Genomic DNA, 26368 nt, shown 5'->3' with positions numbered 1-26368 from the left:
TCATTGTTAGGATCTAAATACACTTTAAATAATAAAGTCACTTTCTATATTTTTATGTACATTTGATCAAACTGATGTTATAATTAGGCAAATATTAGATGTGGGGTATGTAAGGCAAGAGAACAGACTCCTATGTAGGGAAAAAAGATAAACATTGTTTTGTGATGCATGCTTTCCGAACGAAGGAGAAACAAACTGGTTTTTCCTCATTCATTTAATTTTGCATTTCTTGTTATTTCACACTGACACCAATAAGATTCAAAAGTTCAAATTTCATCTGTTATTTACCAGTCAGGGCTGCATTTGATTGGTGGTTGTAAGTAAATGGCATTTTTTAATACTGACACCTGCTGCCGTATTTAAAGAAGGTTATTAACTCCTAACTGTTGCACTGCTAGTTTTTTTTTTTTTTTTTTTTGCGCACACATGCTGAAATTCAAATTTTGGCCATGAAAACACACAAAAAATCTCAAAATATTTTATATTTGCTGAAAGCAGAGAACACAAAAAAAAAAAATCAGGTGCAGTTTTTTTTTTTTATATCACACAATATTAGCACAACTGTTTCTCCAATCCATATTTTTAGTAAAAATACACTCAAATTAATTCTACGAACACAATTCAATCTCAACATTTCTATACAATAAAAATATAAAAGATAAGAGGAGTTAAGTAAGCAGATACCACCTATTTTCCCCCTATCCTCCCTCGTTCCTTCTGATATTTTGATTTACTGTCTTTATTTAATTTGTTATTTACTTATTTTTTTGTTACTGTCCATTTTCTTTGTTCTTTTCTTTTTTTTTTTTGGAATGTTTTAAAACTTGCAGAAAATTAGAAAATGCCTTTATTTCATTTATTAAAAACGCCACTGTACATGGTATCAGACACAAGATTTTAGTGGCAAAATTAGAATAAAAACAGGATGAAATTAGCATTTTTGAGAAGCTGCCTTAGTTCCCACATTTATATATATAAAAAAAAAAAAAAAAAAAAATCTTGGTTATTATATAGTAGACACCTGTCTCTGTTTCCCAATATTCATTACTAAATCACAAAGGTTCAAAGAGTGCAGATGTCCCTTTAGACCCCATGAACAAAAAGAAGGAGCGGCTGTTATTTCTGTGATGACCTGACCACTGAATGATCCATCTCAGCTCAGGAAGGGATGTGCACATTGTCATCTTCACCTTGGGTGCCTAAGGACCTTGTTCTTTGCACTCCATAAATGGAACACTGGAAGACTGTTGTCACCAAGAAATTGTAAGTCACACAGTGGGGGGAGATTTACTAATACAGGTGCAATCAAAATCTGGTGCAGCCCAGGGCCGCTGATAGGGGGGGACCACCAGTCCTCCTGTAGGGGGTCTGGGCACACAGGGTGGCCCCAACAGCATGAGGAATTGGTGCGGCCGGGCAGAGGGGCAATTACAGAAGGAAGCCCTGTGCAGCAGCAGAGCCAATTTTTCCCCCTCCTGCCAGCTTTCAGCTGCTGCAGGGAGAGACACAGACACAGGGCATTGTTCCTGTAATTGCTTCTCCGACACCGATCTCTCTCCCTGTTCTGCCTGCTTTGTATCCCCCCCCCCCACTTGTATGCCCCCTTTTCACTGTGATGCCCCCCGGAGTGCTGCAGGCTTCCCTGTCCTGTAAAAAAAAAAAAATGTAAAAAAAAAATAATCATTAAACATTGTAATAAATCATTTAAAATAAATTGTAAAATGAAGTACTCGTGAAACTTGTTAACATTTAAAAAAAAATTATACATTTTTTTTTTCTTTAAATGTAAAAAACAATTAAAAATGGGCTAATTCACACGGGTTCTCTGTTTGTGTCTGCTAATAATGATTTTAGTGTATTTTTAGTGAAAATATTATCTTGATAAATTCGGGGGGGGGGGGGGGGCCCTCCAGGTAGGCTGTACGGGGCGCCATGATTTCTAACAGCAGCCCTGTGGTAGCCAATCAGCTTCTAAAATTGTTTGTTGGTTGCGTTAATTTTCAGTTATTTATTTTCTTGTTTTATTTTTGTAAATAACACGCCTATCGTGTCTATTCAAACCCATATTACCCATGTCCTCAGTAGAAGGACCTAGGTTGAAAAATAATTTGGTCATATAATTTATTCTGCCAGTAACACACTTCCTGTTCTAGGGTGACAACACTCCCTCATTGTTATTACAACAGAAATCCACCGCGTTCTAGAAACAGTCAAAAAATTGTGAACCAATAATAAAACAACTGTCGCTACTTAAAATAATAAATATCAAAATAAGTAAAATACAAAACATATAAAATAATCTCATATATGTGAATCCACAGTAGTTCAATAGTATCAAATCAAATCAGTGATCTGTAGGTAATTAATAGTAAAAAAAATGTATATAATCGAAAAAAAAAAAAGAAGAAGTCCCATAACAGTCCTCTTGAAAAATGAATCCAAACAGAAAAGATATATCCCAGTGATATCCGATTAGGATAGATCACCAAAAATTTCCACCACCGCTTTGTGTCATTTCCACCCCCCTCTCATCAGATGGCAACTCACCAAATAAAATTTCCCCCCATTCTCATGGCTGGGCAAACAGGCGAGACAAGTCGACTGATGGAAAATTCCTTAGTATCCAAACCACTTCCCCACCCCTCTTGCAGTAGAGGTATACATCTGTGGGTATACATAAAAGAGAAAGGCTCCACTAGTGTAATATTGTCAAAACTCAATCTTTTATTAAGAACAATATCCAATCCACAAATCTTGTATCAAACATTGTAATGCTTATAACATAATAGGGTGATCCCTATGAGTCCCACCACCTCCATGCTGGCTAACGACCATTCGGGGAGACGCCACTCGCTCTCACAATGTTAATGCCATGATTCCGGCTGCCATACAGTCACGACCCTAATTGTACTGTCTATGGAAGAGCAGGGTTGTCACCTTAGAAAAGAACACCGACCCCTCTCTCCTTCACCATAGCATACTGTATTTTATTTCTGATCACATGATGGCTGTGTCCAATCACAGCCGCCATGTAATGTCAACAAAGCCGTTGTAACGGCAATCGGCTCATCCTGTCAGTGAGGCGAAGGAAAGCGGATCTGTACTGCCAGCCGGTGATCAGTGAGTTTTGAGCTGTTTTACTGATTTTTACTCACTTGTCACCCAGATAGTGTCCCCAACACAGTGCCCCAACACAGTGAAAACACCTGTCACACATCTGTCCCAATAAAATAATCTGTTAAAGTGAAAATCTGACACATCTGTTTGTGATCATCTGGCACATCTGTCCGTGATCATCTGGCACATCTATCTGTGATAATCTGCCACATCTGTCCATGATAATCTGCCACGTCTGTCCGTGATCTTGCACATCTGTCTGTGATCATCTGGTGCACATCATCTGCCACATCTGCCGGTGATCATCTGCCACACCTGTCTGTAATCATCTGCCACATCTGTTCCTCCTGATCCTCATTCCTCATGTCTGCATTAAGGGGAATGAGGATCAGGAGGAACAGTGAGGTATACTAGACACAGGAAGTCACAGCATCCATCCAGAGTCTAGCGATTCCTGGCAGGATCACCTCACATCACCATTCCAGGCTCTCTTTTTTGGCCTTGTCCGGTAAGAGTCCAGGGATCACGAGTGTGCTAGAGTGTCACCTGAGTGTCTGGGAATCCCTTCACAAGCTGCATGACCCCCGGAGCAGTATTATTCATATATGCCCTTAATTTCCAGTCTTTGGTAAGAGGATAAGCTGGTGGCGGGACCCTGAACCTTCTTAACACAAGTTTTGCACCTTCCAGAGTTTTTGTGTTCACAGCACAGCATTTGCATCTTCACTTTTTGGACTGTTTGATTTAATGTCATGGACGTTCAATATCGTTGTTCACTGGTGATTCACTAGTTTGAATTTTGGATTTGCATTTTGTTTTTCACCATTTTGGATTTGCTTTTCAGATACCTTTCTTTGTTATTGGTGATTTATTTACACATCACTTTGTATGTTGTACCACATCATTTGGGCTAGCGCACCTGTTTTTTTTCATACACATGTAGCAGAATACATTCTGGCCTAAATGTATGACAAAATTTGATTTTATTGGATTTCTTTTTAAACAGACAGTAGAAACTTGTTTTTTTCAAAATGGTCGCTCTATTTATGTGTACAAAATTATACAAATTTCATTTGGGTACAGTGTAGCATGAGTGAGTAATTGTCATTCAAAGTGCTAGAGCACTGAAAGCTGAAAATTGGTCTGGGAAGGAAGGGCGTGAAAGTGCCCAGTATTGAGGTGGTTAAAGAAATATCAGATGATCTCAATAAAATATAAGATGGTTTTAATGAAATATAAGATCATTTTAATGAAATATAGAATGATTTGAATTAAGTATACAATGAATATACTGTACAAATTGTGACAGGAAGTCAGCTAAATCTGGGAATGTAGTCACAGGAAGGAGATACATTCCCACCTGCTTTGAAAGTTCACTGATACTATAGGGTGTTGGCTGCAGAGAGAGCCAGCAGGAAGTTGAAAACCATTCAGCTGTTCAGAATGAGGAGATCAAGGACTCTATAATTTGTCCAGAGAAAATCTATTTTGCTGCCTCCAGAAGCTGTGTCCTGAAGCCATGTGGGCTGGGAGCAGGAGGACAGTCAGCGTGTGCCTCCCGACAGGATGTGTGGGCCTGGGAGAAGACCCCCCCGGAGTGATGTGTGCCCGGGACGGTAACCAAGGGTGAATACGTCTCAAAGGTGAGAAGACGAACTGTTGATGTGAAAGAAACAAAGGACTGTGTTGCCCTGTGAAGCTATTATAAAAGGACTATTGAGTGTCCGCTGTAGGACAAGGAAGTCTGCCCGACGGTAGGTTGGAGACAGACACTTAGGCAGGTTCCAGTTGTGAGAAGGTAGCCGCCCACAGAGGCAAGGATTTATTTTCTGTTTTATTTTATTTTGGATGTTTTGCTGCATACAGCCTGGTGAAGAAAACACCATTTAATAAACCACACTGTTTGTTTGCAAGCACTGGTCGGCTACCTCTCTGGGATAACGCACCCCCCAAGGGGTCATCCACACCCGCCACCGAGCTAATCCCTTACATATGGTGGAGGTATGCAGTGGGCAGAAGAAGCGAAGATCCCTGCAAGGAAGTGCAAATGTTTGATGAACTTTATCTGGTGCATGAGATTGCACAATCTATGTGTGCAGGAGAGAAGATCCTGACAGAAAAAAATAAAAAGTGTTTTAAAGAGACAGCGGTCTCAAAATTATTTGATGAACTTTGTTGTGTCTGGTGCAAGTGACTGCACAAACTGTGTGCGCAGGAAAAGAGATCTTGCAAGAGAGAGAACAACTACATGTGTTAAAGAGACAGTGGTCTGAAAATTTTTTGCTGGACTGTGAAAAATTTGTTTGTGGAGTTATTGAAGATGGGGCGATCCAAACGCCTGAAAAATGCAAAGATAGATGAAATGAGAGACCGGATTCTATGGATGGAGGGGATGTTGCCGTCTGAACCAGCCCCATCCATGCCTAAAGAGAGTCTACTAAAGAGGAAGGTTGTTGTCCCTAGCAACACTGATGAAACCGCTATGGAGACGCAGTGTGCTCAGATGAAAAGTAAACTCAAAATGGAGGAGATGTTGAAACATCTGATTATATCAAATGCAGCTCAACAGCAAGCAAATGCAGCTCAACAGCAGGCAAATGCGGATTTTCAGCGGAGCTTTGCAGCTCAACAAAAGGCTCATCAAGAGAGCATGGCAGGCTGGAAACAGAGACGCCAGCAGCCAATGGAGGCCATCGGTTTGGAGGAAACCGAGTATGTGTGCAGGGCTGAGTTGGATGCCTTGCAACGGAAAATGGAAGAAAAGGAACAAGCCTTGGAATTGCTTAAAATGGAGCATAGAAACTTGCAGGAAACAAATGAACTACTCAAGTCTCATGTGTCACAGTGGGAAGAATCCACTGCTCTTCTTTTGGTCGAGTTGCAAAAACGCAGAGAGACTATAATGGAGAAAGATACCATCCTCATGGAAAAGGAAAGTGAAATTCAGACTTTGCAGAAGCAAAGTATGGCTGATATGTTGGAGTTGCGTAATCAGCTGGAAAAAAGTCTTCAGTCTTTGGGAGCTACAAAAATAGACCTGCAGGAGTCGCAGGAACAGAATGTTGCTCTGAAAGCGACATTGTCTCTCAGCGACAAAGAGAAAAGTGAAAGAGAGGCTAAATTACTGAGTACTGTGTATGAGCTCACTACTTTGAGCAATGTGGTAGATGAATGGCGTGCGGACTGTGAAAGTTGGAAAGGGGAAGCCCAACGTGTCCAGCAGCAGTTAAAGGAGAAAGAAGCCTGTGTGGCAGAATTACATTCTTATTCCCAGATGCTAGCCAATGAGGTGAAGGCTCTTATGCAGGGAAAAGGAGATTGTGAACATAAGAGGGAAAAAGTAGAGGCACAGCTTCTGGAATCGCAAGTCAAGGTGTCAGAAGGTGACCGATTGTGTGCTAAGCTGTCAGAGAAGGCAAACCGACTGCAGGTTGAGTTGGACAATGTTACAAATCAGCTTTCTCAAGCAGACAGCAAATCTAGAGAAATTGCGGAAGATTTTTTTATCTTGGAATCGCAGCTGCAAGACACGCAGGAACTCTTACAGGAAGAGAGGTGTCAAAGGCTGAGTTTTAGCACAAAGCTCAAACAAATGGAAGATGAGAAAAATGGCTTCCTGGAACAATTAAAAGAGGAGGCGGAAGCAAAGAAAAACCTATCAGAGCAAGTCGCAACATTGCAAGCTCAGATAGCGGATATGAAAAAACGCATGGAAGAAAGCGTTGGTTCATTACAGTGTGTTGAAGATGTGAAAAAGAAGTTTGATCAGATGCTTGGTGAAGAGAAGACTGTGTCTGCAAAATATGCAGAAGAACGCGCACGTGCAGAAACGGAGGTGCGTGATAACGAGAGCAAAGCCCTGTTCTTGGCTCGCTCTTTGGAGGAAGCTCTAGAGTGTAAGGCTGAACTAGAAAGTGTTAAACAGCTGCGTACAGAAATGGAAGAATTGGTCAGCTCCAAGGATGATGTTGTGAAAAGCGTTCAGGAGCTAGAAAAGTCTAAGCGAGCCTTAGAACAGCAACTAGAAGAGATGAAGATTCCGTTGCAGGAACTGGAAGAGGAATTCCAGGCAACAGAGGATCTGTCCCAAAGAGGGGATAGTGTGCCTGATGCAGTTTTTAAAAGGATCAGTGTTTTGGGGTCTGTCCTGAGTGAGCCTCAGAAATGTGACGACATGTGGCTTGAATCACCCCTTTGGAATAAACCGTTCCTTCAAAAACTTCAAGCATTGGAAAATGGATCATTAGAACTTCAGCAAACAAAGGAGCTGAGTAAGAAATGTGGTGATTTCTCAGTTCAGGCTGAAAACCTAGTGGAGAAAACTAAGGCTGTTGGTGAAAACGTGAAGCAAATGAATAAGTGCCTTTCAGGGAGTGTTTCCAAAATGGAACTGGTGAAAGACGGGTGGCAGAAGTTTGATCGTGATCTTGAGATGCATTCCATGTGGAATTCAGATAGAGAAAAAGAACTAGGTGACCTTGAGCGGTCAAATAGTTCAGCAGAAAGTGCATTGAAGAAACCTGTAAAAGAATGTGTTGCAGTTCCATGCTTCTTCACTGATGCAGAGAGGAGGTCTATAATGGATACCACCCAGATCGCTGGGTTCAACTGTGTTGTTGCCTTTGACCCCTATGTTGGTGGAAGGAAAGTTGATGATGTTCTGGTTGGCTTCTTCTGTGAAGAGTTTGGCAAGAAATATAAACTGAATATCAAATCAAATAGTAGGCCTTTACTGCGACTCGCTCAAGAGGGCGAAAAGTTTAAGAAGTTGATGAGTGCAAATGCTTCAGATCTGCCTATGAATATGAAATGTTTGGTGAATGATATTGATATCTCTGGGAAAAGGAACAGGGGTCACTTTGAAGAAATGTGTGACAGCCTGTTGTCTCAATTGGAAAATCCTCTGCACAGCATCTTAGAGCAAGCAAAGCTCAAGAAGGAAGATCATTCCCTTTTACAACAAAAAGTCAATGATTGTGTACAGATGTATGGAGAGGCAACTCAAGTCACAGAGGGATGTCAAGAGTCCCTACTTGGAACAAAGCTTAGTGAAGCAAAGGTTCTCAAAGTTTTGTGGAAAACATTTATGGATTGCAGAGAGAGGCGTCTTAAGAATGTTGAAGACATTAAGACTAGCCCAATTGAGTTGCCTATGGATCACGGTCCTCCATGGTGGATTGGACAGACGGTTATGAGGGACAAGCTGTCTGACATTTATGAGAAAGCTGTCAATGAAGATGACAGAAACGAGAAGGAGCAAAATGATGCCAAAAATGCAGTTGAAGAATGTGTATATGAGATGAGAGACAAACTGTGTGGCATTTATGAGAAATCCGTCAATGAAGATGACAAAACAGTTTCATCCGGAAGCTTGAGGATAATAGGAGGCTTATCAGTGAGTCAGCAGTGCCTGACACATGCGTGCCTGGAAATATGTGTCCCAACCCTAGGGTTGAAACAAGAGGGGGGGGTATGTGACAGGAAGTCAGCTAAATCTGGGAATGTAGTCACAGGAAGGAGATACATTCCCACCTGCTTTGAAAGTTCACTGATACTATAGGGTGTTGGCTGCAGAGAGAGCCAGCAGGAAGTTGAAAACCATTCAGCTGTTCAGAATGAGGAGATCAAGGACTCTATAATTTGTCCAGAGAAAATCTATTTTGCTGCCTCCAGAAGCTGTGTCCTGAAGCCATGTGGGCTGGGAGCAGGAGGACAGTCAGCGTGTGCCTCCCGACAGGATGTGTGGGCCTGGGAGAAGACCCCCCGGAGTGATGTGTGCCCGGGACGGTAACCAAGGGTGAATACGTCTCAAAGGTGAGAAGACGAACTGTTGATGTGAAAGAAACAAAGGACTGTGTTGCCCTGTGAAGCTATTATAAAAGGACTATTGAGTGTCCGCTGTAGGACAAGGAAGTCTGCCCGACGGTAGGTTGGAGACAGACACTTAGGCAGGTTCCAGTTGTGAGAAGGTAGCCGCCCACAGAGGCAAGGATTTATTTTCTGTTTTATTTTATTTTGGATGTTTTGCTGCATACAGCCTGGTGAAGAAAACACCATTTAATAAACCACACTGTTTGTTTGCAAGCACTGGTCGGCTACCTCTCTGGGATAACGCACCCCCCAAGGGGTCATCCACACCCGCCACCGAGCTAATCCCTTACAAAATATTATATACAATGATTTTAAAGAAATTTGTAATGATTTTATTGAAATATAGGATGATTTTAATGAAATATGCAATGATTTTAATGAAATATAAGATAATTTTAATGAAATATATAATGATTTTAATGAAATACAGTATAGGGGGATTTTAATGAAATATAAGATTATTTTAATGAAATGTATAAAGATTTTAATGAAACATATTATGATTTTAATGAAATCTAAAATTTTTTTATTGAGACATAAGATGATTTTAATGCATATCTTATCATGGATTTAAAATTGTTTTAAAAACTGTTTTTATAACATTTACTAATAAAATTGTATACCTTATTCCATTCTTGTTGAGTCACTTTTACATCCAAGCAGCAATGTAGCCCAATTTCAAAAAATAGAGTTGACTTTTTAAAACATGCTACAATCCAAAGATTATGAAAGTTGCTCTTTTGCTTCTCAATGTTGTTCAAATAAAGTCTTTCTTCAACATGTGGATATCTCTAATAGCAACCAAAGTGTAGAAGTACTCTGGAATTCACACTAAGGATATCTGTTATTGTCAGTTTTGAAGTCCGACGAGGTTCTGTTTTCATTCTTCACAAAATCGTGAAAAGTTCTTTCCTGACACAAGCAAGACATCATACATGTATGGGTATAGGCTCTGCCCCTCACCAAATCAGGACTGGGTATACTATATAAATGAGTCGCCTCCCCTAAGGCGGCATTATCTTTTTGTTCCTCAAATGCTCAACTGGTTATAACTAGGGAAAGAAGATTTTTATTTTTGCCCTCACCTTGCCGGATTCATGTGGCCAGCTGCACAGGTTCAGCCTCTCCTGCGACAAAGCTCCCTCTGTTCGGGTGTAAACCGCCTATACCAGGGAGGCCTCCCCCAGGTCCAGGTACTGGGGTGCAGAATACTGGTCTCTAGATGCAGGTAAAACAGTTCTAACTTGTTGTTCGTTGGGACTGATCCAGTCTCTCCTCCCTGGTGAGTTGTGGCCCCACACACTATCTGGTTAGTCTGGCGGTCTGTGTATGTTTTGTTTCCCTTGCAAAATGCTGGCATTGTTGTTAGGGTGGCTGCCCCCTTCCAAGATTGCTACTTGTCTACTTCCTGTAGCTGTACTGTGGGCTGCCCTTTCTAGAAGGATGTGTCTATGGGGATGGCGCCCGGCAGACTTCCGGTTGACAGGGAGCAGCAAGATGCTGTTGGGATGACTTCCGGCTCGTGGTAGTAGCAACCGGGAACCCCTGAGCGGCTGTCTGTGGGTGTATTGGTGGCCACCTATTCAGGAATCGAGCCTCTCTCATCACCTTAGAGCCAGACAGGGATATGTGCCACACAGGTGGGTAAGCTAAACCATATGCTGTCATGGTTTGTCATGATCATTATGTGGCTAAGTGTTAGGCTGCCTAAGTAAATACATATTCGACAGCACAGCTAAGGCTGCCAAAGAAGGTTAATTTGCTGTTTATAGTTCTGGTCGTTTCATCGATGCCTCACAGGTTTTGTCTGCAGTACTGCTAATGCATGGCCTGATATACAGGTGTTGCTGTGCAAAGTTGAGTCTCTCCTGTTAACTCAGTAATGCCCGGCTCTGCAGATTCAGGTTACTGTTTAATGCTCTTTTTAACCTTTGCAGACCAGTGGCCTAGTGTAGGTTATCCTGCCAGGGCTATTGAGGTATATTAACCCTTCCTTGTGCTGCCTATGCTATAGTATTGCTTCAGTATGGCTGCACATGGTTGCTATACGTTAATGTATAACGTTGATGGTTGCTATACGTTAAGGGCTGCTATGTGTTTAATGATTGCTATGCATTAACATGCTATGTGAAGTTCAGTTCTCTGCTTAAGTTTACAGTGTGCCTTAAGTAATTTGTCTATTACACATCTATTGGTAATTGCTTTTTCTGAGGGGTTAATCCTAGCTCACAATAGCATATAGGTCCATTTGCTGCTTCAATGTCTGCAGATGGATATGTGGATGGCCCCTGAGAGTATAATAATGCTAATGTCCTAGCCAGCACTTCCAGGTATTATGACCACAAACCTGTAGCTTATAACCTTGAGGTATGAGTTTACCCAGACAAAAAATTTGGGGGAGCATACCCATGTATTTCCAAAGCTGCTGCAGCTATGAACCAAAAGACATGTATATTAAAAAAGAATAGCGCGCAAATGCAAAAGAAATTACTACCAAATCTGAAGAGAGTCCATAAATAAAAATGGGGGTTTGGTCCCACCATATGGCCATATCGTGCTCAAGCCCACTACTGCGTCAAAGTACCCCATTATCAGTGGGTCCTACACTATCCATGAAAAAGAGATGAATCCAGCCTTTCTAACCCATGGAGATAATACTCCTTGCTGGGAAAAATGTGCAAATGCACTACAGGGGACTCCTCCTATATCCAATTGATGGTGGACACTGATTGAGTACAGGTGTGTGTGGGGGGTGGGGAGGGCTGCTCAACCTCGATAGTCTGGTCAGACCGAATACATAATAAACAGGCAAAAAAATTTTTGAGTTTACCCAGAGACCAGCCATGATCATTAAGATGAGGGTCAGGTACCATCCGAAAAAAAAAAAAATAAAATAAATAATCCTAAAACATACCATCCTAAAAAGAAAAAAAAAAAACAGAGTGTGCGGGCAGTATGTATTGTAAAACTTTCCAGCCCTAATACCAGCACCACTCCCCAAAGGAAAAGAGGCAACTTGTTCCTCCAGCAGTGACAAGTTCTCTTTGGCTCTGAAGAAAACCGCTATACATTCAAGGTGCTTGCAGGAGGGGCAGACTAAAGGAAATCACAATAAGGGCCATCCTAGGCATTATGGGGAGTGTGGTTAGCTGACGTGCCCGCCGAGATGCTATGCCAAGTTGGATATCAGGAGGCAGTAAACAAAAAAAGCAGCTGTTTTAACTCTGTTCAAACGGACTGGGTGGATCTTTAGTCGCTAATGTTCAGGTAACAAGTTAAATAAACAGCTAAGTTTGTTTAAAGTGTACCTCTGCAGCGGGCCAAGGAGCTTTCATCAGATTGACCAGATGTGTCTTCATGCTATCAGGGGATGCTATATTCTTTCTGTAAAGCTTAGCTTTACTTCAGAGGCAGTTAGTCGATGAATCTTCATCAGACTAGCCAGAAGTGCCAGTCTGCCATACATTTTCCTATTCTTTCTTCATTTTCTAAAACAAATGAGAGCTGCAAAATACTCATCATGCCCAGGGGAGGACTGGGCCAGGGGGCAGGGGGGCTACTGCCCCCTGGGCCACTCTGATGCTCCATAAAAAGGCTTCGGCCATAGACTTGCCTAAGGTAATTCCTGGGGAAGAGAAATAAAAAGTCCCCACTGCTGACCTACTAAGTGCGGGAGGAAGACAAGGACAGAGCACAGACCCCCCCCCCCCCAACATTGATGGTGTAACCCAGGGACCCTCAAGCTATGGCCCTCCAGCTGTTGCGGAACTACACATCCCATGTGGCATTGTAAAACTCTGGCATTCACAGGCATGACTAGGCATGATGGGAATTGTAGTTCCCGAACAACAGGAGGGCCATAGTGTAAACTGTGTCTGAGCAGAGGCTGGTTCCATGCCCCACTGAAGACTCTCCTCCCCCATGCAGCCCCAATCAAGCTATCCTAGCTCCCCCAAACTGCTCCCTGCTAACCAGGTCGGGAACCCAGATTCGGTCGGTGAGTAGAGAGTATCTGGAGCAGAGCTTCAGCCTAGAATGGGGGTCAGGAGGAGTGCGGGAAGAGGGAAAGTGGGAGGGGGGCTGAGTCACTGCACCATGGGCCTCTGGTTTGTACTTACCACCATAGCCAAAAGTTGCCAGTCTGCTCCTGACCATGCCTTTAAGCAAATACCTTGGGGTGTCTACTTTCCGAAAAGGGGTTATTTAGGTTCTTTTTTTGCTATCTTGGCATTTCATGGCCTCCGAAACTGTGATAGGTAGTGAGTAGTGAAATCAACAATTTAAGCCCTTAGAAAGCCTGAAGGCGGTGATTGGTTTCGCGGTCCTGTACATGGCTAGACTGCCAAAATCTCACACATGGGGTATCCCCATACTCAGGAGAAGAAGCAGAATGTATTTTGGGGTGTAATTCCACATGTACCAATAGCTAGTTTGAGCAATAAATCATTTAGTGACAACTTTGTGTAAAAAAAAGTTGTAATTTTTTCTGAAACTTGTGGCAAAATATAAAATATTTCATGGACTCAACATGCCTCTCAGCAAATAGCTTGGGGTATCTACTTTCTAAAAAGTGGTCATTTGGGGGGTGTTTGAACTGTCCTGGTATTTTATGCCCAATATTAGAAGCTTATGCCACACATCGCCCACTCTTCTAACCACTTGAAGACCAAGCCTTTTCTGGCACATTTTGTTTACATAAAAAATAATTATTTTTTTTAACTAGAAAATTACTTTGAACTCCCAAACATTATATTTTTTTTAAAGCAGAGACCCTACAGAACAAAATGGTTGGTGTTGCAATTTTTTTTTTGTCACACGGTATTTGCTCAGAGATTTTCCAAACGCAATTTTTTTGGGAAAAAAAACACTATATATTTCCCAATTGTTTAGTAAAATTAAAAGATGATCTTATGCCAAGTACATAGATACCAAACATGACATTCTTTAAAATTGTGCAAGACCGTGCAGTGGCAACAAACTACGTACATTTTTAAAAGCCTTTACAGGTTACCACTTTAGATTTACAGACGTCTACTGCAACAATTATTGCCCTCAATATGACGTTAACGGCGATGCCTCACATGCATGGTGCAATTGCTGTTGTCTACATATGACACCAGACCGTTGCTTGCGACTGATGCTTGCGCTCGCCTTTGCACGCAAATGTGGGGAGACAGGGGTGCTTGAATTTCTTTTTATTATTTATTTTGCTTTTTTATTTTATTTTGACACCTTACCTTTTATCAACTTTAATATCCACCATAATAGTGACAGGTACTCTTTTTTCAAAAAATTGGGGTGTATTGGACTCTAGAACTCCTCTGCCCTTAAAGCCTCTGACCACACCAAGATTGGTGTGATAAGATGCTTTCCCAATTTCCCAATGGCGCTGTTTTCATCTGGCGAAACTGAAGTCATAAAATGCTCATAGCTTCCGGTATCTTAGGCTATAGAGATGATTGGAGCCATTCTGTCTCCAATCAGCTCTATGGTCAGCCTACGAAAACCACTGACTGCAGTCTCGGGTTAACCGGTGGGACAGGAGAGTCCGAGAAAACCGTGGAAGGCGGCGGAGGGGGGGGTGCCCCCTCCCATCTGCTTGTAAAAGCAGTCTAGCGGCTAATTAACTGCTAGGTAGGGTTGAGCGAACACGGACTGTATTATTCGGGTCCGTACCGGATAATTGGATTTTTGTTACCCGGACACGGACCCGAAAACTTTACTGTATATTCGGGTTTAAAATCCGTGTTCGGTAATTTTATTTCCTGTTTTGTATGTAATGGCGCGGTTTTAATGGCGCGGTTTCAACAGCCAATCAACAAGCATTTAACTGGTGTGCCATAGAACCCATCACAGCCATGCCTACTAATGGCATGGCTGTGATTGGCCAGCTGAAGCATGTGACCCAGGTCTTTATAAGCTAGAGACACAGCGCGGTGCGCGTCAGTCTGTTCTAGTGTAGGGAGAGAGCACACACAACGGTGCTGGCTGCTGCTGATTAGGGACAGAGACAGTAAAAAAAAAAATTGTGGCTGTTAGAAAAGAATGTAGGGACAGGTCGGAGTGTAGGCAGGGAAAGATAGAAAAGCATTTTAGGGACAGGCTGGAGAGAGTAGGCAGGGAGAGAATTTAGGAGACACAGGACAGAACAATCGTCCGTTAGCGATCTACATCGATTTTGCTGTGTGGGGGGTGGTGCAGTGAACAATCTTTTTGCCCTCACATGAGCCCACTGAGGAGGAGGAGGAGGGAGAAAAAAATATTTTTATCAGTCTGTTGTGTGCAACGTTCAGCTATATTTTAGTACACAGTGCTGTTCTAATCTGCTATTTAAAAATTACACATTTAAAGGGGAATTTTCTTTTTTTAAGAGCACTTGCCATGCTCTTAACTACATTTTGCTGCCATTTTCAGCACTCTAGCCCTTTCCATTGGTTTTTTAGAGCCATTTTAGTGCCTGAAAGTTCGGGTCCCCATTGATTTCAATGGGGTCCGGTGTCCTGGTCAAGTTCGGAAAAAGGCCGGGTCACGGACCCGGACTTTTTTTTTTCAAGTTCGGCCGAACCCACCGAACACGGACATCCAGGTGTCCGCTCAACTCTACTGCTAGGTTGCTTTTACATAAAAGCTGACAGCAGGCTGTAAAAAACTATACTAGAAAGTTTGTGGTATTCCCACCATTAGACCTCCCACCATCCACCCGCTTCTAATGATGGGCATACATGCAATGTTATTTTTTTTTATTCAGCCCATGGGCTGAAGGAAAAAAAGAACATAGCAGATTCCTCCATTTGCATCAATCAATGTGGATGAAGAAATCTCTGCCAAGAAAAATGTAAAAAAAATATGACGAAACATAGGAGAGATCTGCCCTCGGTGTCCACACCATCCCCTATGCTTCGCCATATATGCCCTTATTTTACTGCAGTGGTAAAATCACCTCCTACAGTGCTACAATCATTGATTACGTATATGGTGAGAACAAACGCTATTGCTGTCAGAATAAACAAATCAGTGCTGCAGCTGATGGGTGTACCTGCAAAGCAAACAATGGTTAACAATAAAACACATTAACAATAAGACATTACAGTATAACAGTATATTATAAAGTAAAGTAAAAGTAGAAAGAGTAGAAAAGTAGAGTAAGAATAGAAAATTAACTCAATAAAATGACAACTGTTTTTGGCTTTTTAATTTTTTTTTGTAACTTCTTTGTAATTCTAAAAAAACTGTTTCACGCTAGGGTCTCTCAAAATGCGATAGCTAACATCTTTTGAGACCCTGTGTGAAAAAGTGTGCCCTAGACTGTGCCGTGCTGTACCTTATACTAATACTCTACTAGTGTGTGGTAGCAACGGAAACAGTCCCCAATGCAGAGACCAGGTTGGCCAGGACAGGAGGGACAAAAATAGCGGGTGTCACGCCCTAAATCTGTGTTTTCTGCAGACATGGCATCGTCTTTGGGGTGCTTTTTGGGTAGGGGTACTAGAGAGGACATACGAAAAATGCCTCTCATGCAGCCGGCTTACTGCATCTGGATTGTGAATTTGGGCCACAGCCCCTCCTGGATACAGAAATGCTGTGATGAACTCTTCCTGGAATTTTAGGAAGGATCCACTTCTTCCTGATGCTTTGTATAGTACATAAGAGGTTGGCAGAGCCAATTGAAATAAGTATACAGACACTTTTTTGTACCAGCGTCTGGCCCTAGGGGCAACTAAGTATGGCGCCATCATCTGGTCGTTGAAGTCCACCCCTCCCATGTTAAGGTTGTATTCCTGGACACAGAGGGGCTTCTGAACAACACCAGTCACTGTTGCAATTTGGGCTGTCGTATCTGCGTGAATGGAGGACAGAACGAAAACATTCCGTGTGTCCCTCCACTTCACTGCAAACAATTTATCAGACTTCAGGCAGGCTCTCTCCCCCATCTAAGTTGGGTATCTACAAGCTGTTGGGGGAAGCCCTGGCAATTAGGTCGCACGGTGCCACATGCGCCAATTGCAACATCAAAAAGGTGTCTAAAAAGTGACACGCTTGTTTAGGAGTTGTCCACGTATAAATGGTACCCCTTTCCGAATAAGGGTGAGACCAAGTCCCAAACAATCTTGCCACTGCTCCCCATGTAGTCTGGGCAGTTGGGGGGCTCCACATTGCTATCTTTTCCCTCGTAAATCCGGAAACTACATGTATAGCCTGTTGCCCTGTCACAGAGCTTATACATCTTGACCCCATATCTGGCACGCTTGCGGGGGAGAAACTGGTTGAAAGCAAGGCGGCCAGCTAACTTAATCAGGGACTCCTCCACGCAGACAGCTTGTTGGGGCGTATACAAGGCTGCAAACTTCTGGTTGAAGTGGTTTACGAGGGGCCAAATTTTGTATAGCCGGTCATATCCAGGGTCACCCTGAGGTCGACAGAGTTCATTGTTACTGAAGTGCACAAACCCCAAGATTTGCTCACATTTGGCCATGGCAGCAGAGAACATAGTGAATTGGGTCAGTGGACCAATATGACCGCAACTCACTCCTTTTAGTAATGCCCATGAGGAGGGATAGATCCAGAAATGTTTTAAATTCGGAAACCGTGATACGTTTTCATGCAAATTCTCTGTCAAGGGACACATTTGGATTTGCGGCGATGACCTGATCGGCATATAAATTGATTTGATCCACAATAGATCTGTTCAGATCTTCCATGAAAAACAGCTCATAAAAATCAAGGGATCAAGGGAAGTAAAATTGTCTGTTTCCACCTGAATTCCAGGTTGGCCAGTTAATGGGGGAGATACGGGCGCTCCCAATCAGGATTTGCAAGTGCATGAGGAAGGACACTATGGCCTCGACGGGCCTGTCTTTGAATTCTTGGTGGCTGCGGGACACTACTTGTGCTAGCCACCGCATTAGCTTGAGCTGCACTTATGGGACTCGCCACGTCACCAACTAATACTGTAGTGCAGGTTTGTCTATGACCAGGATGTACTAGGCCGCTGGTGCTTGCCAGTTCACCAAAAGGTTGAGTGGCACTAGTACCAACACTCTGCTGCATACGAAGAACCCTGCCATTGCTGCACCTCAGCAACAGAAGAACAGGGTCGGATACGCTTGACCTTAGCAGGGACCACTACTCCATCGTCAGAGCTATCTGTCAGGGTGCCGCTGCTGTCTACAGGTTTGAATACTTAACCATGATTCTGACTGTGAGGCTTCCCCCTCGCTCTCATCTGTCATGCTCAGCATCGTGTAGGCCTCTTCACTAGTGAACCTCTGTTTGGACATTTTGGCCAATAAATTTACAGGTACCTAGTGCGAGTCACAGGTAAAAAAGCACCTGGTTGTCAAGGACTGTTTGAACCGCTACCAAAAAATGTAACTACTAGTGCTAGCAGAGATCAGGCCTGACTCTGCTAACGCTGCGGTTTAGTGTGCTGTGTATTGGAAGTGACAGTAATCTGCTGGTTCTGCACTTCTTGGGGGGGGGGGGGGTTAGTGGGTCTAAAGGCAGGTGCTGGCAGGTGTCGGGGCTGATCCTGCTAACGCTGCATTTTGGGAACACTAAACTATGGGGGACGCTAGTATAGTTTGGATCGGATCAAAGATATTGATCCGTTCAGACACTATACTGGTAATGGAGGTGTTTAGTGTGTGTGTGTCACTGGCAATCAAAGGGTTAAAATGTATTACTAAATATGCAGCGGGCAATTTGACGATGTCCTGGATTTACGCTAACTAACTGATGTCACCTGTGACACTAATACAGTGAGCAGAAAAATATCTGTACACTATAATAGTGACAAAGGACAATGAAGAGGTTAATGGGGGGGGGGGGGTGATCAGGGTGTTAACCATTTGCATATTGGGGCATAGCCGAATGATGGCTATAATTCTGGACCTATGAATTCTGCCCATGAGCATGCCACCCGTCTGGTAAAGTGGGCTCTGCACTAGATTGAGGGCTCTACACTAGATTGAGGGACGGCTACAGCACACTTCAGGGTCAAGTGTATCCAAATTCAGCCAAGTTTGATCTAGCAGCTGGGAGACCAAGTATGAAAGGTTCATCTAGGGGTCTAAACTTTCAGTATTTGAAACCCTGTGGAAGCCAGGGCAGCTGCTACAAACTTCAGGTATACTAGAACTTGGGAAATCTCGCAGAATTTAACCATGGAATACTCTGCTCCCGACTGTAAAGATTAAGATGTCTGCAAGTAAGCCAAGATAAGGGATTAAGTGGTAATCAAGTCTTGGTCAGGTCCTCACTTCCTGAGATCCAGTGACAGTGGCACATCTTGGTTAACCAATTCCGAAAGGCCTTTCCCCTTAGAACTTGGCAGTGCAACTAGTGTTGGGAAGGTTGTCCCACTCCTCCATTCTTCTGAGCAAGAATTCCTCAATATATTCTGTGACACTGAAGCAGTATTTCCTAAGGTTATCACGTCTGGGGAAAAAATTTCCAATATCCGAGCGTCAAGCGGTAAACTACCTTATTGCTACCATTATCAAACAAAATAGCTCTAGTTTCTTCTTCTCCAGCACCATACAATAGTCTGCATCCATGCAACTGGAACAGAACATTGCCCTTCCAGCATGTCCAAACTGAAATGTCTAAGTCACCACAAGCTTGGGTGGTAGACTGGATGTGGAAGAATTACATGGAAGTGGCCCTTCTCTATAAGGTCAGACAGTGACCTCTTCAGGCCTGGCGGTATCAGAAGAAGACTTTCACTGTCCACTAGGACGATGGCATCATCTCAGGTCCAAGTAGCCTAGGGGGCTTATAGGGCAAAGATAAATCCCTCAATCTAGTGCAGAGCCCACTTTACCAGACGGGTGATGTGCTCATGGGCAGAATTCACAGGTCCAGAATTAAAATTGCATAATGCAGTCAGGCGGGAGTAACCTGAGCGTTTAGTATGTAAAGCCTAAGGCTAGGTATTAAGGTGCCTCATCCCAAAATGTTAGGAAAATGTTGAAATGATTCAGGCAAGGACTTTCACAGCACAACAATAGTTTTATAAAATAAACAATTTATTCATGAACATGTTAAAAACCATACATAATGGTACATAAACCCCCAGAGGAGCAGAAGGAAGGGGATAAAACAAAAGAGGGGGGGAGGCCGAAACAGCGTCCAACTAGTAGTGCAATATACATATGTTAAATATTACTGTATAAAATTGTTGTCATACTACATCAAAAAAAAGAGTGGGTCTCATGAGGGGTGACAGGGAAGGATCTGCCGTCCATCAGGATCCCATGATGTCATACATAGAGCATAATACTACATGCTCGACATGTTTCGCTAGTTAACTAGCTTCATCAGGAGCTTATAATGTAACTCTGTATAATGTTATGATTCAGTAGAGCAGGTGAATGCCAGAAGCATAGAGCTAACGAGGAAGGTGTAGAGTCTGTAGGCAGCATCAAAGTAAGAAACAAATATATAGATGGTTATCTGGTGGAGATTTGTATTGGAAACAGATTGGATATAGATACCACCATCTTAAGGCCATATTAGATTCCTGTATAGTTTAAAATAGAAGTAAGAGGCAGTAATATGCAGGGCAACTGCGGTACCGAATCCAAGCAACAGTCAGAGGACTACACGGGTAATAGATGCTGCAACGGACATACGCCCTCCCCGGATGGGGAACCACCATACACTGATTAAAAAAATTAGATTTTTAAAATTTTTTTATTGGGAATGTTTTATAGCAGAAAGTAAAAAATGTGGCTGAAGTGGTTAATATTATTATCAGTGCCACATACAGTAATACATGCAAGCTTAGGACCCCCTTTACTGAATACATTTGTAGCACCCTCCTAGGTAGGTGCTAGGTTTAAAGCATCTTATGCTCCTTCTGCTTATCAGGGGAGCTGATCTGTTAGGTTGCCTGTTGCATGTTCCCAGGTGTGATTCAGTGGGTCTGAGGGAGTGTCCCCACTGTATCCAATAGGGGAGCATGTTGGACAGTGGAGGAAACCCAGCCAGTGACACATTGGCTTTTATGGGAGTCCCAGTTGGAGAACACTCTTGCAGTGCATCCTAGAATTGCTCATAAAAGCCAGGGGGACATGTGACAGGGCGTCTTTGGCGGGTAGCAGAGTCCCAGGAGGAGGCAGACAGCTACCTCTCCTCCTGTTGTATGAGGAAAGTGGTCATAGGCGGTCGGTCTAGTGAACCAGGTGTGGAGCTGAGCTGCAAAAGATCCAGTGAAGCTGACGGTGGAGCTGCTGGCAGAGTCTTCTGGGAAAAACAGTGTCCATGCGTACCAGGGGACTTGCCAAAGGGTCTGCCCAGGAAGGGGGACCACTCCAGTGAAGTCAGAGGATAAAGCGTCAGCTCACACAGTGTGTTAGAGTAAAGGGGGTGCTGTGTAGAGAACCCTGAATAGTAGGGACAAAAGGGGGTGCTGTGTAGAGAACCCTTAAGAGTAGGGACAAAAGGGGTGCCATGTAGAGAACCCGGAAGAGTAGGGACAAAAGGGGTGCCGTGTAGAGAACCCCGAAGAGTAGGGACAAAAGGGGGTGCCGTGTAGAAAACCCTGAATAGTAGGGACAAAAGGGGGTGCTGTGTAGAGAACCCTGACGAGTAGGGACAAAAGGGTTGCCGTGTAGAGAACCCTGAAGAGTAGGGACAAAAGGGGTGCCATGTAGAGAACCCTGAAGCGTAAGGAAAGAAGGGATGCCAAGTAGGACACTGGAGAGTGAATCACAGTACAGTACAGGTCGCTTAATTGTACTTCACTATAGTGGCAAGGTGAAGCAGTGGCCTTGCTGCATACAGCTATACATAGAAGTCCCAGCAATTGTGCATAGTTTATTCAGTTGGAGTATCCCACTCATCCCTTCTCCTATCCCAGTTCTCAAATAAAACCACAAAAAAAACAAAACCCCTGGAGCACTTAGAATATGCTGCATTGTCAAGTTGTTGCTATGGGTAACAGAACTGCTGTTAGAAATCATGGGGCCCCATACAGCCTACCTGGCAGGGCCCCCCCCCCCCCCCCAAAAAAAAGACAGTATTTCCACTAAAAATACACTAAGATAATTATTAATGGACACAAACATAACAGAAACCTGTGTGAATTAGCCATTAAAAATGTTTATAATTATTTTATTTTACAATTTTTCAAAAGAATATTTATTACAATTTTTAATTATTATTATTTGTTTATTTATTTTTTGCTATTTTTTTTTTTTTTTTAAAGGACAGCCTGCGGGGGGGGGGGGGGTCACAGTGAAAGGGGAGTACACAGGGAGTGAGGGGGAATCAGAATCAGGCAGAACAGGGAGGGGGGATCGGTGTCAGTGAAGCAATTACAGGAATGATGCCCTATGTCTGTGTCTCTCCCTGCAGCAGCTGAAAGCTGGCAGGAGGGGAAGAAACTCACTTTCAGCTGCTTCAGAGAGCCGTACAGGGATTCCTTCTGTAATTGCCCCTCTGCCCAACAACAATGATTCCTTGTGCTGTTGGGCCCCCCTGTGTGCCTGGGCCCCCTACAGGAGGACTGGTGATCCCCCCCTATAAGCGGCCCTGATGGGTAACCAAGGGGAATCCGTAACCAGCAGCTCCTATGGGAGTAGTGCTACATATTTAATAACACCTCTATAACTCATTCCCTTCTCTCCTTATCTTGGCTGCATTACAACAGATCTTTGTTTTTCTGACATGTGACCGAGAAATCGAAACTATCAGCAGGACAATGACAAGTTGCTGTGATTATAGCTCCGAGGAATTGATAGTATCAGGACAGAAGCCGCGCCCGCTCTCACAGGAAGGTGAGTACACACTTTGCTTTTTACAAATACAATTTTAAAAGGTATATAAACCCATTTTTTTTTTTAGTAGATTATGGAAGGACTGAAACCCCTGTAAGGTTTTTATTGCTACTGTGCCCCCCACTGGGGAGATTCACCTTCTCCATTTCTCCTGGTGACCATTGTGGGTGAGATACGTTTTTGAGTTGTCTCCAAAAGAAAAAAAAGGAAAAATGTTCCAATAAGCAAACATGGTCTGGTGACAACAGTCCAAGAGGAGATATTCCATTGCTTTGGAGAGACCTTCTCTTACCACCTGTTGTGCCTCCAGGAGAGGAAATCTGTGTCTTAACCACTTTATCCTCGGAAGGATTTGCCCCTTAACCACTTTAATACAGGGCACTTCCCTCCCTTCCTCCCCAGGCCAATTTTCCCCTTTTAGCGCTGTTGCATTTTGAATGACAATTGCGCGGTCATACAACACTGTACTTACACCAAATTTATGTCATTTTCCCCCCACAAATAGAGATTTCTTTTGGTGGTATTTGATCACCTGTGCGATTTTTACTTTTTGCTAAACAAATAAAAAAAGACCGAAAAGTTTGAAAAAAAAAAAAAAAAAGTTTTTTCCTGCACTGATGAGCACTGATGAGGAGGCACTGATGGGGTGGCACTGATAGGCAGCACTGATAGGCGGCACTGATATGCGGCACTGATAGGCACTGATATGTGGCACTGATAAGTAGCACAGATATGCAGCATTGGTGGGCACTGATAGGCGGCACTGCTGGGCACTAATAGGCGGCATTGATGGACACTGATAGGTGGCACTGATGGGCACTGATAGGTGGCACTGACGGGCACTAATGGGCACTGATAGGCAGCACTGGTGGGCACTGATGGGCACTGATGGGCGGCACTGATCGGCACTGACGGGCGGCACTGATGGGCACTAATGGGCACTGATAGGCGGCACTGGTGGGCAATAATGGGCACTGGTGGGCGACACTAAAGGATGGCAATGATGGGCACTTGTGGGCAGCACTGATAGGGAGGACACTGGCGGGCAGCACTGATAGGGAGGGCAATGGGGGGCTCCCTGAGCCCTGATTGCCATCCCTGGTGGCCATAGTGGGCATCCCTGGGGTCATAGTGGGCATCCCTGGGGTCATAGTGGGCATCCCTGGTGGATCTAGTGGCATCCCCCCCCCCGAGGGTCTGCACTGGTAATCAATGATCTGATTACCAGTGCCGACCCCCCCCCCCCCCCCTGTCAGGGGAGCCGCCGATCGGCACTCCTTTACTCGTGCCTGTCAGGCACGAACTAAGGAAAGCCGATCAACGGCTGTTCCTGTTTACGATGTGACCAGCCGTGATTGGACACGGCTGATCACATGGTAAAGAGCTACGTCGGTAGTCTCTTTACCGAGATCGGAGGTGCAGGGTGTCAGACTGACACCTCGCATCACCGATCGCCGCTCTGCGTGCCCCCGGGGGGCGCCCAGAGCTGTGTTATCCTGCCGCCGTCATATGACGTCCGGTCAGGATAATACAACCACATTCCCGCCGTCATTTTGTAATAGGGCGGGAAGTGGTTAATGACCAGGCCCTATTTTGCGATTCGGCACTGCGTGATTTTAACGGACAATTGCGCGGTCGTGCGACGCTGTACCCAAATAAAATTTATGTCCTTTTTTTCCCACAAACAGAGCTTTCTTTTGGTGGTATTTGATCACCTGTGCGATTTTTATTTTTTGCGCTATAAACAAAAAAAGAACGACAATTTTGAAAAAAAAAAAAACAATATTTTTCACATTCTGTTATAGGACATTCCCCCCAAAAAATGTAAAAATCTAAATTTTTTAACATTTTAGGCCAATTTGTTTTCTGCTACATATTTTCGGTAAAAAAATCGCAATAAGCGTATTTTGATTGGTTTGCGCAAAAGTTATTGCGTTTACTAACTAAGGGAAAGATTTATGTCATTTTTATTTATATATTTCTTTTTTTTACTAGTAATGGCGGTCGTACGACTCTGTACCCAAACTAAATTGATTTCCTTTTTTTCCCACAAACAGAGCTTTCCTTTGGTGGTATTTGATCACCTGTGCGATTTTTATTTTTTGCGCTATAAACAAAAAAAAAAAACAGCAACAATTTTGAAAAAATAACATTTTTCAAAATTTTTTGTATGAAATTCTCAAAAAAAAAAATGTAAAAATCTAAATTTTTTAACATTTTCGGCCAATTTGTTTTCTGCTACATATGTTAGGTAAAAAAAAACGCAATAAGCCTTTTTGATTGGTTTGCGCAAAAGTTGTTGCGTTTACTAACTACGGGAAAGATTTACGTCATTTTTATTGTTTTTTTTTCTAACTAGTACTGGCAGCGATCTGCGATTTTTTTTGCGGGACTGCGACATTGCGGCGGACAGATCGGACCCCTGACTGACATTTTTGGCACAGGTGGCTGAGCGAGCGACATAGGGATACGTCGCTTTGCCCAGCAGCGGCTGAGTGCCGCAGTATATGGAGGTAAAGTGGTTAAGGATGCAGCGTTTACAGTGTGTGTCAGCCATGTGCCGCAGGGGGTGCGGGCAGCATGATCACAGGAAGACGTCGATGGATGTCCTCCCAGCAAAGCTGAAACACAGCGACAGCATGGGCGGGAACAGGTTAATGTACACAGGGAAGAAAATCTGTTATAAGGGTGTTAACTATTCCCAACGCTAAACAAAACTAAAAAAATATATATATATATTTTCTTTAAAAAGATCTTATTACCAACTTAAAAACATTGAAGATAAAAGTTTTTAAAAATGACATACTGAAAATATTTGCTGTGCCTTTTTCTTTTCACAAACAATTTTTTATTCACTTGCAATGTGCCTTTAAATTTGCAAGCACTTTTGAAGGGTGATTTCCCATATATATATATATATACACACAGTATCTTACAAAAGTGAGTACACCCCTCACATTTTTGTAAATATTTTATTCTATCTTTTCATGTGACAACACTGAAGAAATGACACTTTGCTACAATGTAAAGTAGTGAGTGTACAGCTTGTATAACAGTGTAAATTTGCTGTCCCCTCAAAATAACTCAAGACACAGCCATTAATGTCTAAACCACTGGCAACAAAAGTGAGTACACCCCTAAGTGACAATGTTCAAATTGGGTCCAATTAGCCATTTTCCCTCCCTGGTGTCATGTGACTCGTTAGTGTTATAAGGTCTCAGGTGTGAATGGGGAGCAGGTTTGTTAAATTTGGTGTTATTGCTCTCACTCTCTCATACTGGTCACTGGAAGTTCAACATGGCACCTCATGGCAAAGAACTCTCTGAGGATCTGAAAAAAGAATTGTTGCTCTACTTAAAGATGGCCTAGGCTATAAGAAGATTGCCAAGACCCTGAAACTGAGCTGCAGCACGGTGGCCAAGACCATACAGCGTCGCCATGGTTGACCAAAGAAATTGAGTGCACATGCTCAGTGTCATATTCAGAGGTTGTCTTTGGGAAATAGACATATGAGTGCTACCAGCATTGCTGCAGAGGTTGAAGGGGTTGGGGGGGGGGGGCTCAGACCATACACCACACACTGCATCAAATTGGTCTGC

General features: G+C 43.2%; 1 protein-coding gene across 1 annotated transcript in view; it reads left to right on the top strand.

The window, feature by feature from the left end:
- LOC309557645 (uncharacterized protein) overlaps positions 1 to 26368 on the top strand; it is a gene marked incomplete at both ends in the record, with an annotated part of 68982 nt that overhangs the window by 7459 nt on the left and 35155 nt on the right. Inside the window, one exon of the mRNA XM_082260436.1 lies at positions 19521 to 19663. Within this exon, the coding sequence (XP_082116562.1) occupies positions 19521 to 19663 (143 nt within the window). The remainder of the gene's footprint in view (positions 1 to 19520; positions 19664 to 26368) is intronic.

The sequence above is a fragment of the Pelophylax lessonae genome (genome assembly GCF_965119305.1).
Source record: "Pelophylax lessonae genome assembly, chromosome: 6".
Lineage (NCBI taxonomy): Eukaryota > Metazoa > Chordata > Amphibia > Anura > Ranidae > Pelophylax > Pelophylax lessonae.
This window is presented reverse-complemented; position numbering and strand designations above follow the sequence as displayed.